At 40.5% G+C, this 20,085-nt stretch overlaps 1 protein-coding gene across 10 annotated transcripts in view; it reads right to left on the bottom strand.

The window, feature by feature from the left end:
* FRY (FRY microtubule binding protein) overlaps positions 1 to 20,085 on the bottom strand; it is a 761,330-nt gene that overhangs the window by 148,820 nt on the left and 592,425 nt on the right. For all 10 annotated transcript variants that reach the window (XR_010204858.1, XM_063951775.1, XM_063951776.1 and 7 more), the window contains 8 exons: positions 15,144 to 15,243; positions 11,431 to 11,602; positions 10,070 to 10,326; positions 9,538 to 9,684; positions 6,676 to 6,844; positions 3,899 to 3,989; positions 2,667 to 2,749; positions 579 to 729 (listed from right to left, as the gene is read on the bottom strand). Coding sequence is in view for 9 of the 10 variants with exons in the window: in XM_063951775.1 (XP_063807845.1) it covers positions 579 to 729; positions 2,667 to 2,749; positions 3,899 to 3,989; positions 6,676 to 6,844; positions 9,538 to 9,684; positions 10,070 to 10,326; positions 11,431 to 11,602; positions 15,144 to 15,243 (1,170 nt within the window). In the remaining variant the exon portion in view is untranslated. The remainder of the gene's footprint in view (positions 1 to 578; positions 730 to 2,666; positions 2,750 to 3,898; positions 3,990 to 6,675; positions 6,845 to 9,537; positions 9,685 to 10,069; positions 10,327 to 11,430; positions 11,603 to 15,143; positions 15,244 to 20,085) is intronic.

The following is a 20,085-nucleotide window of genomic DNA, read 5'->3' as shown; positions in this document are numbered from 1 at the left end:
TGCCAGAAATTGCATAAACCGCACCTCAGTGAAGTCATGTAGTACAGTAACTTTTCATAATACAGTTAATAGGTTTGTTGAACACACCTAACATGTACCACACTGAAATAAACAATTATGTAGCAAAAATTATATGAATATTTGAATTCTGCTTTGCTTATTAATACGCAGGATACATATGTAATGAAGGGATTTTTTTTTAATCGTTAAATTGGCCCACTGGAAGAGTAGAGCAAGTAAGGCTAATAAGTGACATCTGGCTGATGTACAGGGCTCTTGTGGAGACAAAGTTGAACTGTACAATACATAGAAAGGTTCCAAAATGCTATGTTTGTAATACCAGCTACAAGACACTATTCTACAATATAATAAAAAGCACATGACATAAAACAAATATCTTTTAAAAAACAATATCTAGTCAAAGTTTTACTTTACTAAAGCAAACAATGTGAAATATAGAACGGATTCATCCAGCGACAGCTCTCATGCAAACAGATATCTCCAAAATAAATATTAAGATCCTATTTAGTTATTTGTTTAGCAACAGTCAAGTTAACAATAACCAATCTCATCCTCACCTGTGAAGGGGTCCACGTGGGGTAATGGTCTCAGGTAGATAGTCTACTAGGGGTGCCCAGCATCCCCCATTGCAGGGCATTGGCAGAGGCTGCGGCTGATTACTCTCCACTATATTTAACATCCAGCTGATATATGGAGACACCGGATCGTCTACAACAGAAAATCACATTAATGATAGTATTTCAAAATGGCAAAATATTTTGGTTTGGTAATGTAACATTTAGCTAATAAACATTCATATACAAGACATTTTTCCAATACAGTATATTATACAAGCATTTCAAGATCATGTAACACACAGGTTCTCAAACTCAGTCCTCAGGACCCCACACGGTGCATGTTTTGCAGGTCTCCTCACAGAATCGCAAGTGAAACAATTAGCTCCACCTGTGGACCTTTTAAAATGTGTCAGTGAGTAATTAATACACCTGTGCACCTGCTGGCTTACCTGCAAAACATGCACTGTGTGGGGTCCTGAGGACCGAGTTTGAGAACCTATGATGTAACAGATTTGAAAGGAAATGTTATCTATACTGTATATGTATAATGGTTAGCTTTCAGTTACTTGTCAAGAGTGTTCAGTAATACAGAATATTTTGCACTGAAACTTTTTTCAGAAAGTTTGTTTTTATTCATGATTAAAGATGATTGAATATTTTGAACCTGGTTTAATAGCAATGTTCGTGGTATGGAACAAATACTATATCCCAGCGGTCACAAAACTGACGGTGGTATCTCGACATTGAATATACGAACATTGGAGCAGGTAGGTAATTTCTACCGCTTCCTGTCCCCTAACCCCCGGGGAGGGGGGACGGGACAGAATAATCAGGGAGGAGTCTGATTGGATCCAAATTTATTCTGCAGCAGGACAATGACCCCAAACATACAGCCAATGTCATTAAGAACCATGTTCGGCATAAAGAAAAACAAGGAGTCCTAGAAGTGATGATATGGCCCCCACAGAGCCCTGATCTCATCATCATCAAGTACGTCTGAGATTATATGAAGAGACAGAAAGATTTGAGCAAGCCCACATCCACAGAAGAAACTGTGGTTAGTTCTCCAAGATGTCTGGGACAACCTCCCTGCAGAGTTCCTTCAAAAACTATGTGCAAGTGTACCTAGAAGAATTGATGCTGTTTTGAGTGCAAAGGGAGGTCACACCAAATATTGGTTTGATTTAGATCACTCTTATGTTCATTCACTTTGCATTTTGTTACTTGATAAAAATAAACTATTAATACCTCTATTTTTGAAAGCATTCTTACTTGGCAGCATTTCTTCCACACCTGCCTAAAACTTTTGCACAGTACTGTATATATAATTCGGTTTTAACAGAAATTCATTATTTTGTTAAATTTGAACTGCAAACACTACCGAGTTGGAAATTCTGTTTAATGTAACAAATTAATCATAATCATGTTCAAAACCGTTCATGCAGTAATCAAATCAAACTTCGAAGAATTTAGCCCTTTTTTTGTTTAAAAAAGAAATTAAGAAAAATGTTTGAATTCTTGTACCAATTCAGCAAACCAGTTCAAGAAATAATATACATCTGGTTCAAGCATCTGTATTAATGACATGACCTGACATTTTTTTTTTGTTTTTATTTGTCCAAGATATATGACATTTTTTTTGTTTTATTTGTCCAAGAAATAGGGTCATCGAGAGAACAGTAGCAATCTTACAGACTCCTGTATCAGCTGACAAGTGAAAGGGGACTCAGATCAGGATAGTCTGAGATATCGGGTGGTCTTCAGTATGCCGACTGTCGGGATCCCAGCGCACAGTATACCGGCGCCGGAATCATGACAGCCGGCATACCGACACTTTTTCTCCCTCGTGGGGGTCCACGACCCCCCTGGAGGGAGAATAAAATAGCGTGGCGAGCGCAGTGAGCCCGCAAGGGGCTCATTTGCGCTCGCCACGCTGTCGGTATGCCAGCGGTCGGCTCCCGGCGCCGGTATGCTGGTCGCCGGGAGCCCGGCCGCCGGCATACCATACTACACCCGAGATATCAGTGCAGGTACAAGTGTTGAAAATACCAGAACAATTGTCACAATCAACGAAAAAACTTCACTAACTTTTATCATCATCATAGGATCCCCCGGAGCTGTTACTGTATCTGGATTCCAGTCTTGTATGAGCTCTGATCACATTCCCAAACCTTAAAACAAATTTATGAAATGATTATATAGATACAGAAATTAAAAATATCCATATACATAAATTCTACACAATATAACAGCGCAGATGTAAATATAGGCCTTATAATGCCATAAACTTTTTCATACCACCATTTGTGTTCTCGACGTCCTAGCTTGTAAGTGCATATAATATTTAGTACACTGAAAGGCGATGGTAATGGCTAGACCAGTAAACAGAGGTACACATACAACATTTGGGCAGAAGGAACAGAAACAAAGGGGAGAGAGAGACTGGAGTTGATGGAGACAAACAAGAAACAAACTGTTGTATAGACAAACAAATATGGAGAAGAGTCAGGTGAGGGCTGGGCAGTGAAGGACCAAAGCAGAAGGCACATTGGGGCAGATGTATTAACCTAGAGAAGTGATAAAGAAGTGATAAGTGCAAGGTGATAACGCACCAGCCAATCATTACGGATTTGAAAAATTATAGTTAGGAGCTGACTGGCTGATGCGTTATCACCTTGCACTTATCACTACTTTATCACTTCTCCAGGCTTAATACATATGCCCATTGTGAGCACACATGAACCTCTGGCCTATTACTTTACTACAAATATGCACCGTATGGTCCCAGCGCAGGAGGGAGCTAGTCACACTGAAGCCAGTAGACTAGGGCCAGAACAGGAAGCTGGGAGGCGGAGCTGCACATGTGCAAAAGGCTACAACAAGCTAAATGTCAGCATACTTTAGCATTAGGCAGTGTGCAGTCCGCGTACCCTGGCACCCACTCGGAGGGACGCATACAACTTGTGGAGGAGGGGGGAGGAAAACAGGACCAGATCCAATAGCCTGGCGGCCCACATTTTCCACCCCCATGTTCTAGCATGTGATTTTCATAATGATCCATAGTTACAATAAAATAATAAATTCTGTAATGCAGATTTGGGAATCAAGTTCCACAGAAACAACAGGCACATAAAGAACTACGAAGAGGACTAGAAATCTTTGGCGGACACATTTATAATAATGATGCTGTGGGAGTCCCTAGGTTGGTACAGATAAATGAATCTGATTGCTCTGTCCCCTGTATTAGGAAGCAGCCTCTGCATCAAAATAGAACAGTATGTGTTATAGGGAGAGTGCTGAATATCACTGCTGGTACCCACCGCTCATCTGTGTCCTTAGCTAATCTGCTGTCTTCCAGATCAGGGAAGCCATCCTGACCAGCGACGACGGTATTGCTGCTTGAGGTGGTTCCTGTAAAATGGCATAAACTCACGGCTATTATTTTACACACTGTAGATGTCAGATTAACAGCTTCAAACATATTAACCTCTACAATATATATATATATATATATATATATATATAGTTATATAATGAAGCGCTCTCTCATCCAGTACTGAGCCGTTGACAAAAGCAACAGATACTTGATATATATTTGTTGCCGCTTCAGAAAGATACACCAAACTAGATTCAGGAGCCATACTGCCAGGAAGGCATCCGTTGCCATTGTGTAAATTAGAATACCCATGAATTTTGGCAAGATGGGTCTATACATACCCGACACCATATCACCCCAGAATCTTGAAACGCTAAACTCCTGCACATCAGATGTACCAGACTGAGAGTAAAGCAGAGTAACATTTCCATACGTGACAGTGTAATATGAACGGGTGGTCTTCAGTATGCCGACTGTCGGGATCCCGGCGCACAGTATACCGGCGCCGGAATCCCGACAGCCGGCACACCGACACTTTTTCTCCCTCGTGGGGGTCCACAACCCCCTAGAGGGAGAATAAAATAGCAGGGCGCGCGTAGCGCACCACCGTGCCCGCAGCATGGCGAGCGCAGCGAGCCCACAAGGGGCTCATTTGCGCTTGCCACGCTGTCGGTATGCCGGCGGTCGGGCTCCCGGCGCCGGTATGCTGGTCGCCGGGAGCCCGGCCACCGGCATACCATACTACACCCATATGAACAGTGTTTATGGAATTCTTAAACAGCAGGGGTAACCCAAAGCGGAAACTGTATTGTAGGGTTGCCAGGGGCCGTCTTTTCATATGGGCTCAATGGGCACTTGCCCAAGGATGGCAGAAGTATAAGGGCCCTAGGCTGATAGCTGATGGTTCCCCCTTTTCAGGTGTACTAGATTTTTGAAAATTGGCCCTGGGGAACCGGAGATATCCAACTTCAAAGCAGTGGTCCCCTTCCAAGCCTATCCATTCTTCTTCCCAACCAGATATCTCGGGTTCTGTCTGAAAAAGAGTTTTTCTGAGGCTATACTTCAAAAGCTGGGACTCGCCCCTTTCAGTGGACACTGGCAGCTTGTCTCTACTATGCCCAGACCCAGAGATCTCAGCCTTCCAAGCAGCTGGTCCCTGCTCCAGCTCCACACGCCTGGTATGCAGTTTTATATTTTTGTTGGTGGATTGCTCTGGTTTCTAAACTCTGATCCCCAAGTCCCCAGTACCTCCTGAAAGCATTCAAAGCTAAGAAATCTATTTCCAGGAACTTGAGATATCAGCAGTCAAGCAAGCTGCCATCCCACCAGAAAATTATGAATATTAAGCCCACTCCACTATCCACCCCTCCCCTGCGTATTGAACACCCCCTACCACCCTGGAAGTCATGTACCAGCCTAATACCCCTTCTACAGTTTAGTGTTCTTCCTCTCACCCCATCTGTGCAGTAAAGGAGTCATTAGCAGAAATTACTGCTCCAGGTCCTACATGATCAGCGGAAGATAGAACACCCCCTACTGACCGCAGAAGACCAAAGCTACCGCTGATAGCACCCCCCACTCCTACCGCTGGAGGATGGGTAGGGGGACAGTGCATTGCTGTGCCCAGGGACCTACACTGCTTTTAAGATGGCTCTGAGGGTTGCCAGATCAGCCCTTTAATAGGGAACACACATGAATTAACAAACAAAACAAAAATGGCCTTTTCAGAAATTTTTCAAATTTTTGGGGGGGCAATTCAATGAAAGCCTTTTTTTGCTGTAAAATTTACCCGCTATCATGCAAAAACACACAGGATCCGGGAACGTGTTTTCGCACGGTAGTGGGTAAATTTATAAGTTCCCGGATCCATGTGTTTTCGCGATTGCGGCCGCAAAACCACGAGCCTTCTCTGTGAGTTTGTTTCTCCTGCCTCTGGGCAGGTGAAACATAATCCCCAATAGTGCCGGCTATTGAAGGAAACAGAATTAGTGAGAACATACTCTCTTCTCATAGCAACTCTGAGATTTTAGGTCTGATGGGGAACAAGTGGTAAAGATATTTAAACACAATAAAAATGGGGTGAGTGCGTCTCTTTAAGTGTACCGCTTGGCTATTGAAATTTTGGCAGATGTGTCTGGCTCTCATTATAAAGCATTCCCTTTATAATCACATGCCAATCCATCGTTTTCCAACTTCTATAACCACAAAGCACAATGTGTACACATTAGAGATACCCTACTAACCCACTGTTCCTCATGCACCTAGTAGGGATATACCTTCTTCCTGTTACCCTGGCTTAGAAATCATGGAGATCTCATGCCTAAGCCATTCACTGTAACAATATCTCCTTTAATCTACACAACAAGCTGTTTTATGGATTTATTCCTTTAACCTCTTATCTCACACTGATCTTCAACAAAGAATGCGATTAATACTGCTAAGTTCCCAAAAAAATGGTGTCAGCCTGCTGATCTTCCTTGTGGGATTTCAATATGATCGCTTGTAGCAGGAAGAGATAAATGCCCCAGAGCAAACACCAATAACCATTTCTTAACAAGAATAAATCCTTGTAGGCAGAAGTACATTTTTTCCCTTCTTAGATCATTCCCTTTGCTACAACATACTTTATAGTTGAAAGCTAAAAGCACATGAAACAGCGGATAAAAAGGCTACAGATTTGAGAATTCGACTTTAAAGATCAAAAACATATTCATTCTTTACCGGAGGGAGCGGCGGAGGCCTTGTTGCTGGCGGTGAAGCGATAGAAGGGAGGGTTATCACAATGTTGGACTATGGGGTTCACAGGATCAGTCTGCTGAAGCTCAAAGAGAAGCTCTTCCATGGTCTGGATTGTGTTATTTCTGCACAAGTAGATTGCCACTTTTTTGATCTATGGGTATAGACATAGAGATGCAGTGAGATGAAGGCTTCAGCCTGAAAGTTTTTCAGGTTAACCAAAGAAAGTTTTCCAAAAACTTCCTATTAAGCCTAGTTATAAATCCTCATTAGATACTATACAATATCCTGTAGAAAAAATAAAAAAAGATATTTTGTTCAAATTGTTTTTGCTGGCAAATTTTAAATGGACATTTCACCATTGTTAGTGATAATTACATGGTATTGTATACATACATTGCTTTCAAGTGAAAAGGAGGTGTGGCCACGCCCCTTTCAGTGGGTGGACCATCAAGTAAACAGAGGCCAAGTACTCACTAGGGACAAGGTCATGCCAATCTAATAACTGGCCCAATAAATCTCCCAGCAGTCCAGAGTGAGGGACCACAAACATAAAAAAAATAAAGCCAGCAATCCAAAATCATCCAACATCCTATCACTATCCACTACCCTACTTTGCAGCAACCACAAACTGGTTACAGATGTTTTAGAGTGAAAACATACTGAACATTTCCTCTGAACTACATTTGACATTAAGGAAGGTTCAAGATAATGTTAATCTTTAATCTAATTATATACAAGCATAGAAATGACACTACTTAAACTATTGCTATAAATATGTGGCGCTACTTATACTGGTGCTATCAATATGTGGCACTACCTATACTGGTGCTATCAATATGTGGTGCTACTTATACTAGTGCTATCAATATGTGGCACTACTTATACTGGTGCTATCAACATGTGGCGCTACTTAAACTAATGCTATCAATATGTGGTGCTACTTATGCTGGTACTATCAATATGTGGCGCTACTTATACTGGTGCTATCAATATGTAGCACTACTTATACTGGTGCTATCACTATGTGGCACTACTTATACTGGTGCTATCAGTATGTGGCACTACTTATACTGGTGCTATCACTATGTGGCACTACTTATACTGGTGCTATCAACATTTGGCGCTACTTATACTGGTGCTATCAATATGCAGCACTACTTATATTGGTGCTATCACTATGTGGCACTACTTATACTGGTGCTATTAACATGTCGCGCGATTTATACTAATGCTATCAATATGTGGTGCTACTTACGCTGGTACTATCAATATGTGGCCCTACTTATACTGGTGCTATCAATATGTAGCACTACTTACACTGGTGCTATCACTATGTGGCACTACTTATACTGGTGCTATCAACATGTGGCTCTACTTATACTAATGCTATCAATATGTGGTGCTACCTATGCTGGTGCTATCAATATGTAGCACTACTTATACTGGTGCTATCACTATGTGGCACTACTTATACTGGTGCTATCAACATGTCGTGCTACTTATACTAATGCTATCAATATGTGGCGCTTCTTATGCTGGTGCTATCAACATGTGGCGCTACTTATACTAATGCTATCAATATGAGGCGCTAGTTATGCTGGTGCCATCACTATGTGGCACTACTCATACTGGTGCTATCAACATGTGGCGCTACTTATCCTAATGCTATCAATATGTGGCGCTACTAATACTGGTGCTTTTCAATATATTTTTGCATTACGCAAAATATAATCTAAAAACAGAAAGCATGGTAATAGCAAGGTGCACTGAACAATTAAAACATAACTAAGATTGCCAAAAAATATAGTGAAAACTAACAGCACCTAGATTGCAGAGGTGATTAGGGACTGAAAATAATGGGGTTCATTATACTATTAATGCAGTTTATAAAATTAGATTTAGTAACCATATTGGGCCTGATTCAGAGTCATACTTCATTTAGATATAGGGCCTAATTAGGCGAAAACTGCAAAACTACAACTCCTTCCACTAGTATCCGGGGGTCTGCCCAGAACATGGCATGGGCACCCAGCATGCCGGGTCCTTCACCTCCCCCCCCCACTAGAATGTGAGCGCTGTTTAGGGTAGCCTAGCTGCAAAGGCAGTTGTCGGACCGCCATATTTTGGGTCGTAGCGGCAGCGTGTGACGTCCATTGTCCAGACCACACACCCCGCAACGTCATGGCATGCACACCTGCCAGGACATAGATTGTGATTGCAATCTAAGTCCTCGCGCATGCGTTCAGGAGCATGCACAGAAGTGCGGAAATCGCTGAATAGGCCCCTTATTACGCAGTTCAAAGAGTATTAGCAGTCTGCATGCACCACAATGGTCTTGCAACGTTGGAAATTGATTGACAGTCAGGGTCAGTTTGCAGGAGGTAATGGGGGAGTGGCGGTAAAAACACAGATGTGGCATGTTTGAAGCTGTGACTGCAATGTCTCAAGCATCTTACTGCCTGCCGCTATGCTGCATGATGAACTTCCATAACTGAGTGATCTGTGACCGATGCTGCGTTTTTGTACACAGCCGATAGGATTAGCAAAGCTGCCAGGGGCGTCTCAATACGTGTCCATTTTTGCACAGTCGCAGGGCATAAATTCGCAGCTGCGAATGCATTCGCGTACATCTCTGAATCAGGCCCACTGTACAGGATTTAGGTTATATTGCAAGATAGCGTTTTCTAACCAGCATCTATACGTTCTTGATTGGCTCCATCAAGCAACTTCTCATTAACTTACCCATAAATGTCTTCCTATGTGATATTTCCACAACACCTTCAAAAGACACTTACGCTATAAAACATGACGGAATGAACCAGCAGGCAATGTCTGCACACTTACATAAGGCAACAGAGTGGTATCACTGCTGACCCCACACAGGCTAATTAGGAACTGCAATGTTATGCGAAGGTTGTTGCTCCACTTCTCATTATTGGCCAAAGCATTCCAGGCATTCTCCACCTCCTGGCCCGGCACCTCGTCCCCATACTGCACAGAAACACAGCAACACTCATATGTAACAAAAACAGTTGTGTATAGAGTACAATGTACACAGGAATAATGTCACAGACAAACAGCAAGATCTTTCACTTTCAGGTTTTACAAACACATAAGGTTGCAGGGCCATTCTTTGTTATTTGCCATTTTTTCAGACTATTCTGAATATCTTATTATTATGTAGAATACTGTGAAAGCAACTGTAACCAATAGCAACCAAATATTTATTCTTATCTTCTAAACGACATTAGAATAATTACTGTTGGAATATGATTGACTGCTACGGCTTACAACACAGCTACCATGTACCAATGTTCAGTGAATGTTGTCTGTGCTGCAAGAGAGTGCTGACATTCTACAACCGATGCTGCATTACCTTTGCTGTCATGTACATGAGGTTATTAAGGACTAGGGAGGTGGCCTCAGGGCATCCCCATCCATTCCCTTTGAGTCCACAGGTGTTTGTTGCTTCCCCATCTCTCTCACTGACGTCTTCTTCTGGGGTACTGGGGCTGGAGTCTGGGAGGAGAAGCCTACTGTCCACCAGCTCAATGTTATGCAACCATGGCAGCAGGTAGGTGAGCATGATCTGTCGCCCATTAGGATGAGTAGTTGAAAACCTCTGACTCACTTCTGTTGATCAGCCAAAACAAAATAGATTAGTGGAACATAATGTGCATTCACCTCCTTCACTCTCAACACATGATCCATTGATGCTTATTAAATAGACCTGATAAGTCAACCGTTGCTTCTAGCACCATTTTAGTGTGCAATGGAAAATAATTCCCCAAACAGCTGTTTCTCCTTATACAACAGCCAAGTTAATGCCAACAGAGTGGATAGCACCCACTAGAGTTCAGCTCATTATTTCTCAATTTATTTGCTTGCCAATTATTCCTATTTGGCTAATAAACTTAAATTGCATTACAGCAAACCACTCGTCGAGATCCCGGCTGTCACAATACTGCTGCCGGGATCCCGACTGGGGCACCAAACTGCCGCTGGTATAACGGCGAGGCAGATGATTTCCCCCTCTATGGGTGTCCACGACACCCACAGAGGGAGATTAGAACCTGTGGCGAGCGCAGCGAGACCGCAAGGGGCTTTATTTTGCTCGCCCCCCTGCCGGTATTCCACCGCTCGGGATGCCGATGTCGCTATACTGACCTTCGGAATCCCGTGCGGCAGGATATCATACCGATCCCCTTTCAACCTGTGCTATTATGGGAGTTTGAAGACTGGAACTGGCACTGAAATGATTGTTATAACTTTTGAAGGGTTTAAAATTAAAAAAAATGCATTAAAGTGATTTGTCAGTTTATTTAAACATTCAAAAACGTAGAGGAATGTAACGTGGGGAGGGGGAGAGAGAACACAAAAAGACAGATGCCTTGTAATTAAAATTCTGAAGTTTTAGTTTGAAAGCTAAGCTGCTACTTTTCCTAGAACATCCAAATGGGCAGTATCACTTGGCCGGGTTTCAGGGAGCTCATTATGTAGCAATCACAGCAGGTTTGGCTGGATGGCAAAAAGTTATTTTACAATCCAGGAGAAACAATTATCTATAACAGGTCTAATCAGCTTTAAGACTAAGTAATAAACACATACAGAATTAACGCTCATATTCTTGGTTCTCAATAGAGGGGAACTGTCCAATGACGACAGGTATAAATGGCGGCAGCAGCTGCACATACCTATAAAACTGCAGAAAGATAGCACTTCCATAGGGAGAAATACCTGAGAACAGCGGGAGCGTCAGCTCGGGATACATCCGTGCCAGCTCGTTAGACAGGCGGATTAATGAGACGCTGTACAAGGGTGGCAGCACTCCGTGCGTCCCATACAGAATACTTCCAGGTTTTTGCTCTGCTACTTTCTTGGAATATACAAAAAGTTTTCCCTCAAGAACCTACAGGATGAATGAAATAAAATCTACTATTATCTGGGCAGACCTGTAAAAGGTTACAGACACTCTTTCCATAATTCCACAACCCTCTACCTGGTGAGAGTGTAAAATCCCATAGCATTTCATTTATTCAGGTTGATGTGTGAAAACGATTAAGTTCTGCTGTGAACATTTTGTTTTCCATATTAAATATGAGTGTACATACAATTCTACGAGTATAATGACGACTGTACATACAATGCTACGAGTATAATGATGACTGTACATACAATTCTACAAGTATAATGACTGTACATACAATTCTACGAGTATAATGATGACTGTGCATACAATTCTAAAAGTATAATTACTGTACATATAATGCTACGAGTATAGTGATGACTGTACATACAATTCTACAAGTATGACTGTACATACAATTCTACAAGTATAATGACTGTACATACAATTCTACAAGTATAATGACTGTACATACAATTCTACGAGTATAATGATGACTGTGCATACAATTCTACAAGTATGACTGTACATACAATTCTATGAGTATAATGACGACTGTGCATACAATTCTACGAGTATAATGATGACTGTACATACAATTCTACGAGTATAATGATGACTATACATACAATTCTACAAGTATAATGACTGTACATACAATTCTATGAGTATAATGATGACTGTACATACAATTCTACGAGTATAATGACTGTACATACAATTCTACAAGTAAATGACTATACATACAACTCTACGAGTATAATGACTGTACATCCAATTCTACGAGTATAATGACTGTACATACAATTCTACAAGTATAATGATTGCACATACAATTCTACAAGTATGATGACTGTACATACAATTCTACGAGTATAATGATGACTGTACATACAATTCTACGAGTATGACTGTACATACAATTCTACGAGTATGACTGTACATACAATTCTACAAGTATAATGATGACTGTACATACAATTCTACAAGTATGACTGTACATACAATTCTACGAGTATAATGATGACTAAATACAATTCTACAAGTTTGACTGTACATACAATTCTACAAGTATGATGACTGTACATACAATTCTACGAGTATGACGACTGTACATACAATTCTACAAATATAATGATGACTGTACATACAATTCTACAAGTATAATGACTGTACATACAATTCTACGAGTATAATGATGGCTGTGCATACAATTCTACAAGTATAATGACTGTACATACAATTCTACAAGTATAATGATAACTGTGCATACAATTCTACAAGTATGACTGTACATACAATTCTACGAGTATAATGAAGACTGTACATACAATTCTACAAGTATAATGACTGTACATACAATGCTACGAGTATAATGATGACTGTACATACAATTCTACAAGTATAATGACTGTACATACAATTCTACGAGTATAATGATGACTGTGCATACAATTCTACAAGTATGACTGTACATACAATTCTACGAGTATAATGATGACTGTGCATACAATTCTACAAGTATGACTGCACATACAATTCTACGAGTATAATGATGACTGTGCATACAATTCTACGAGTATAATGATGACTGTGCATACAATTCTACAAGTATGACTGTACATACAATTCTACGAGTAGAATGATGACTGTACATACAATTCTACGAGTATGACTGTACATACAATTCTACGAGTATAATGACTGTACATACAATTCTACAAGTATAATGATGACTGTACATACAATTCTACGAGTATAATGATGACTGTACATACAATTCTACGAGTATAATGATGGCTGTGCATACAATTCTACAAGTATAATGACTGTACATACAATTCTACAAGTATAATGATGACTGTGCATACAATTCTACGAGTATAATGACTATACATACAATTCTACGAGTATAATGATGACTGTACATACAATTCTACGAGTATGACTGTACATACAATTCTACAAGTATAATGACTGTACATACAATTCTACAAGTTTGATGACTGTACATACAATTCTACGAGTATGATGACTGTACATACAATTCTACGAGTATGACTGTACATACAATTCTACAAGTATAATGATGACTGTAAATACAATTCTACAAGTATAATGACTGTACATACAATTCTACGAGTATAATGATGACTGTAAATACAATTCTACAAGTATGACTGTACATACAATTCTACAAGTATGACTGTACATACAATTCTACAAGTTTGATGACTGTACATACAATTCTACGAGTATAATGATGACTGTACATACAATTCTACGAGTATAATGACTGTACATACAATTCTACAAGTATAATGATGACTGTACATACAATTCTACAAGTATAATGACTGTACATACAATTCTACGAGTATAATGATGACTGTACATACAATTCTACGAGTATAATGACTACATACAATTCTACAAGTATAATGATGACTGTACATACAATTCAACAAGTATAATGACTGTACATACAATTCTACGAGTATAATGACTGTACATACAATTCTATGAGTATAATGACTGTACATACAATTCTACAAGTATAATGACTGTACATACAATTCTACGAGTATAATGACTGTACATACAATTCTATGAGTATAATGACTGTACATACAATTCTACAAGTATAATGATGACTGTACATACAATTCTACAAGTATAATGACTGTACATACAATTCTACGAGTATAATGACTGTACATACAATTCTATGAGTATAATGACTGTACATACAATTCTACGAGTATAATAATGACTGTACACGCAATCAGAAGGCTTTTATTGTAGCCTTCTCTAATATACGCTGATGGCCAGATTTCTCAAGCTTTGAAGAGTGATAAATTGCACGTGATAAAGTACCAACCAATCAGCTCTTAACTGTTAACAGCCTGTAACAAGGCAGTTAGGAGCTGATTGACTGATACTTTATCACCGTGCAATTTAGCACTCTCCAAGACTTGATAAGTCTGGGCCTGAGTATACTAGGTGGCTGAACTAGTGCCAGCTAAGTGAAAGTATGAGAATACAGTAAGACCAGGCTGATGCAACCTGTGCTCTCTAGCTGTTGTGGAACTACAAATCTCAGCAGGTCCTGCAGTTCTTTAACAGCTGACGTACCACGGGTTACCTATCTCTTAGCAACTGATAAGGAGAAGGAACAAAATAGTTATCAAGTGCAACTAAAATTTCTGTACTTCCAAATACAGAAAAACAAACTGGAGATTACAGAACTAAATTCTGATCACTTTGTACATTCACCTTCCTGCCCTTGTTACACCATCCATCTGTTCCACATGCAATTTATTACTGCACAAAAATGAAGTGGCTGTCCAGCCTACAGAGCATTGAGCAGGTGACAAAGCGCTACGTCACAGGACACGATAAGTGCTGGCACTTGTGCTGAAGTCAATGCAGAATAGGAATATATAGACATTTCCAACTGTAAAGTGCAACTGAATTTTCTGCGCTATATGAGAAACTGTTAATAAATAAATATGTACACCCTTTTGAATATGTCTGTACATACCTGCATTAGCTGCACCGAGATCTCATAAATCTCCCGATTAGTGTCAGATGCTTTGAATAGCACCAGGTTCAGCAGAGTCACAATGTCAAATGGATAGTTCCTTTAAACAAAAAAAGGATAATAATAATAAAAATAATAAGAATAATAAACTAATAGAAAAAGAAGGAGAATATCTCTATGCACTTTAAAATCTTTCAAGTTACTCTGCATAGAAAGAATGATTAGGCTGGGACTAGATACACCGCGGAAAGCAGTCAAAATACTGGTTATCGGGATAACAGCGTTCAGGAAAATGACTCCGGAATTCCGACAGTCAGAATCCTGATCACTGCCAGGTATTCACACTCTGTTGGTGGGTCCACGCCACCAACCGAGTGGAAGTATAACCCGTGGCAAGCGCACTCACTTCCGGGATTGCGACAGTCAGGATTCCGGTATACTGGCAGCTGGCATCCCATCTGCCACTAATACATATGGATTCTGTGTGCTCATGTAGTGACACACACATTTTCGGAGACACCATAAATTTCACATATTGCTGCATTGCTATCTACATAAACTGCCCTGGACTATATAAAACAGCAAACATCTGAAGAATTCTAGAAACTTGGCATCAGCAGGATAAACTGATTCAGACTTTCAACTGGGAAATCTTCCAAACTGAAAACAGAATCGGCTTCCTCATCCGACACTAGGCTGTAATGTACATTATATGAAGGGGACATTCATTTTAATGCACACAATAAAACAGACCCATGTTTTCTATAGCATGACCATTATTAGAGATATACATCTTTTCTGTATACTTTACAATACACTGTTATCCTCTGAATGTGGCATGCATGGACAGGGCTCAGACTCCCATTCATTTTTTTAATGAAAAACTTGGGCACCAGTGTAATCTGTAAAAGCTAGTAAAAGGCGTAATAGACATCCTATAGGCAGAGGTCAGTGAGGACGTGCGAACAGAACTGCTGGTTATGCAGCATTGGATACAAGCGTAAAACGCCAGTTTCCAGGTATATCTGGACCCATAGGAAAAATGTTTATGGAAAATGCTCAGAGAGACAGATATTCTTTCAAACAATTCTACGACTAGATCACGACTGTCAGTCACTGCTGGGTATTCCCTTTCACATCTTACATTCCTCTCACTAATCCTTAAACGCTCTCTTTTCTATAATAGTCTCTCTCTCTATGCCGGATTATACTTCCATTTTGTTATTATTTGCAAAAGAAAAAACTAAAATAATGTACATCAACATTATTTCCTAAAATGTATTGACAATAATTTGCCTCTTGGCAAACTCATTTTCTGTCGATTACCAAAATAAAGAACTGCACAAAGTAAAGAAAAATCCCACTTCTAACCTCCTGAAGTTCTAAAAACGTAATAGTTTTATTGTTGGGATAAAAGGATTAAAACTATAACTGTATATGGTGGCCATATAAAAATCAGGAATATATTATCATCATTATTTATTACCAGTTATTTTGTTGGGAGCCAATTAACCTACTAGTATATTTTTGGATTGTGAGAGGAAACCGGAGTACCCAGGGGAAACCCACACAAAAAAGGGAGAATATAGAAACTCTACGCAGTTAGGATTACAAAATAGCCGGAAAAAAATGTGCAACTATACAACTGTAACTAGTGGAAGGAAAAAAGCATCAATGAACATAAAAAAAAAAATGTATACAGATGTGTCCTCATACATCATTTCTGCAATCATGCCAAACAGCCCCTCTCGGTGTTCCAAGTCCCTTGTGATTCTGCACACAATATACAAGTGTTGCATGTCAAATTAATCAGCATACTCTGCTGATGCGTCCTAATCACATCACATTGCGATGAAGATGCATTTTCGGCAAAAAAAAGACACCCAACGCTAGCAGTCTCACAGTACCTGGCATCTCGCGCTGCATGGCGTACTGAGGCTAGATTATAAGGACACATCTGTATAGGACATGGCTTTACTTTCTGGTATCTAATCCTCATATTTTTTGGGTGCTCGGACCAAGCAGGACAATAAGCTAGAACATGGCTACCTTACAAATTGGCAGCAAAACCCTTTAATTTGATTACTGACAGGAATCTAGCCATGCGTAGGGAAATTTCTCCCTCCAAAACCGGACTTTTATCGCAAACATCTCCTGTACTGTTAAGTTCCAGAAAATGTTACATACAGTATATATTTGTCAATAGCCATTTTCCCTATATAACAGAGAAAAAGGCTTCTGAAAAAATATATATATGTTCAGTATATGTAATTTAGATATATCTGTAATTAAGCAATATTACTTGCAGCATTTGTGATTTATAGTGAGAATTTAGAGATTACATTTATTTTTGCCAGCATAAGAATTTTTACCTCATGAAATAATATTATTCCATCACCAGCATATAAATAGCTTTATAAACTGGCTTTTAAGTACCTAGAGATAAGAGGAAGTCAGCTGAGGCAGATTAAGCTTCTCTGTGATTTTCCGAAATGTTCAGACACTGGGAAATTGGCATAATCAGGTTCCCAAATGGAAACCTGACCCTTTTATAGCACTCTGCCCAGCCTCATCAAGCACATGAATAGAAGGAGAAGTCAAGTTCAAAAGGTTTTGTTTTTTTTTCTTTTAAAGAACAATAATACATTCTATAAAATGAACATTGTGCCTTGACACTCAATATACCAGTAATGTTATGTGTAAAAAAGTTAACTTTCTCAAGGACAACAAAATAATCATGTTTAGGACTAAAAGTGCATAATTACACAGTGTGCGATATTTTAGTCAATATCGCTCATTTTTCCCCTTCTGACCAAAATTGAGTAAAATATTGCACAGTGAGTATGCTGCAAATGACGCCCGCTGCACGTTCCCGGGGGCTGTTAATGATCCCCTCCGTCGACCATACATGCAGCTCAATCTGACACCATCATCAGAAGCTGCACGTACGGGCTGGCAGCGGCATGACAACACTAAGCGATATCGCTCAGTGTGTACGCACTATGGCAGTCCCAGGAGGGAAGGGAACACACTATGATATATGGAGTGTATCAAACAGTTTGTATGCACCTTCAATGCGGTGTGTTATATTTTAAGAACATTTTTACATAGTGAATTTATATTGGTGGTGGGGAGCGGGGGGGAAGGGGGCGGCTGTTCTTGTTGGAAAAATGGTTTGGCCCAGTGGTTTTCAATCCACCATGGTTTGGGGCAGGGCCAGATTAAACCTTCCGAAGGGCCCAGGGCACTTAAGCACCCCTGGCTTTATAGTGACAACTAATTAGTTATATACACACACACACACACATATGTAATAAAAATTTATGGTTTATAATCATATTACCCCCATAATGTATTGAATTATTATTTATATTCCCCGTGCCTGGACCCTCCCCCAACTGTTTTCCCTGCAGGCTGAAGTCACTTTCTCACTGACAGAATACAGACTGTTGTGACAGGCAGCAGGCTGACAGCCGTTGCCTCAGTCATTGCTACCGCCTGCAAAGTATCGCCCTCCTAAGACGAGCGCTGTAATGTTCCTCCTTATCAATGGCCTGGCACAGGGGGAAGAGCGAGCATGGGGGAGTGCGGCGTGACGTCATTGTCTCACACTGCGCACATGGGAAGGGACGACAGGGTGGGCTCCATCAATTGGTTTAGAAGACCCTGGGTGGCGGAGCTGGGAGGTCGCATGGCACCCACATTTATCCAGGTCAGTAATCCATTCCTGACTGGGCGCTGCGGGGGTACAATAATCGTCCGGATCTGCAGCCATTGTCAGCATGGATGAGGGGGGAGTGCCTGACATTAGGGTGTGCCCCCCGTGCGCACGCCTATGGCTGTATGTCACCCGCGCCGCTATGATTCTACTCTCCAGGCTCCGTTGCAGATCTTCCAGCAGCTTCCGCTACTGCTGCGTGTGAAGCTTGGAGACAGGCAGAATCGCCCCTGGACGCTGAACAGCAGCTCCGGCTGTGAGGCCCCTGAAAATCAGGGGGGCCCAGGGGTACTTAATCCCTAGGCCCCCCACTTAATCTGGCACTGCTTTGGGGACAGTCTTTATTGATATGGGTTATAATATTTTACATACACATTTGTAAGTAACAGTTTCAACTTCTCAGAGCGGGATCTGGTCGAGTCATTTTTAATATCTAAAAATAAAAAAACCCCGGATTATACAGCTAAGGTTTGATGGCATCAGAACGTTCATGGGTCCTAGAACTAGGAGGCAGCAAAGAACTTAGGGGCCCATTTATTGAGTGATAAAACTCGTTGTGAATAATAAAACTTGTTGCGTATGATAAATGGTGCTCCAGCCAATCAGCTTCCAACTGCTTGGGAGCACCTGATAAAACACATGACAGTTAGGAGCAGAACACTTGACCGTGATTGGCTGGAACACCATTTATTATATTTGAGTTTTATCATTCAAATGAGTTTTATAACTTCTTAATAAATGAGCCCATTAGAAATTAAAATTTGTGGGCAGAATATTGCCATCAGATGACATGGCATGGGATAAATGGCATGTAAGTGTGCCTATATGAAATATATTCTTTGTTAGAGTCATAGATGGAACTTTCAGAATATAGCTAGAGCAACAATCAAGGGACCAAGGGGGATATGTATCAAAGCTTGACAAGGGATAACTTGGAGAGAGATTAAGGGGTCTATGAATGACGTCTTGGAGAGAGATAAAGTGCCAATCAGCTCCTAACTGCCATGTTGGCTGGTACTTTATCTATGTCCACTTTATCTCTCTCCAAGACCTAGTACCTGATTGGTTAGTACATTCTCCCCAATTTCACTCTTTCCAAGCTTTGATAAATACCCCCCCAAATTCCTAGCCCTACGCCACATTGGGAAGGTGGTATTTAGTCAGATTAGACGAATGGGATGTACAACAAAGTGGAAATTGCATTGTTATGGGGTCATTTTTTCA

Source organism: Pseudophryne corroboree, chromosome 2, assembly GCF_028390025.1.
Source record: "Pseudophryne corroboree isolate aPseCor3 chromosome 2, aPseCor3.hap2, whole genome shotgun sequence".
Lineage (NCBI taxonomy): Eukaryota > Metazoa > Chordata > Amphibia > Anura > Myobatrachidae > Pseudophryne > Pseudophryne corroboree.
Note: the sequence above shows the minus strand (reverse complement) of the source record. Positions and strands in the feature narration are given on the sequence as shown.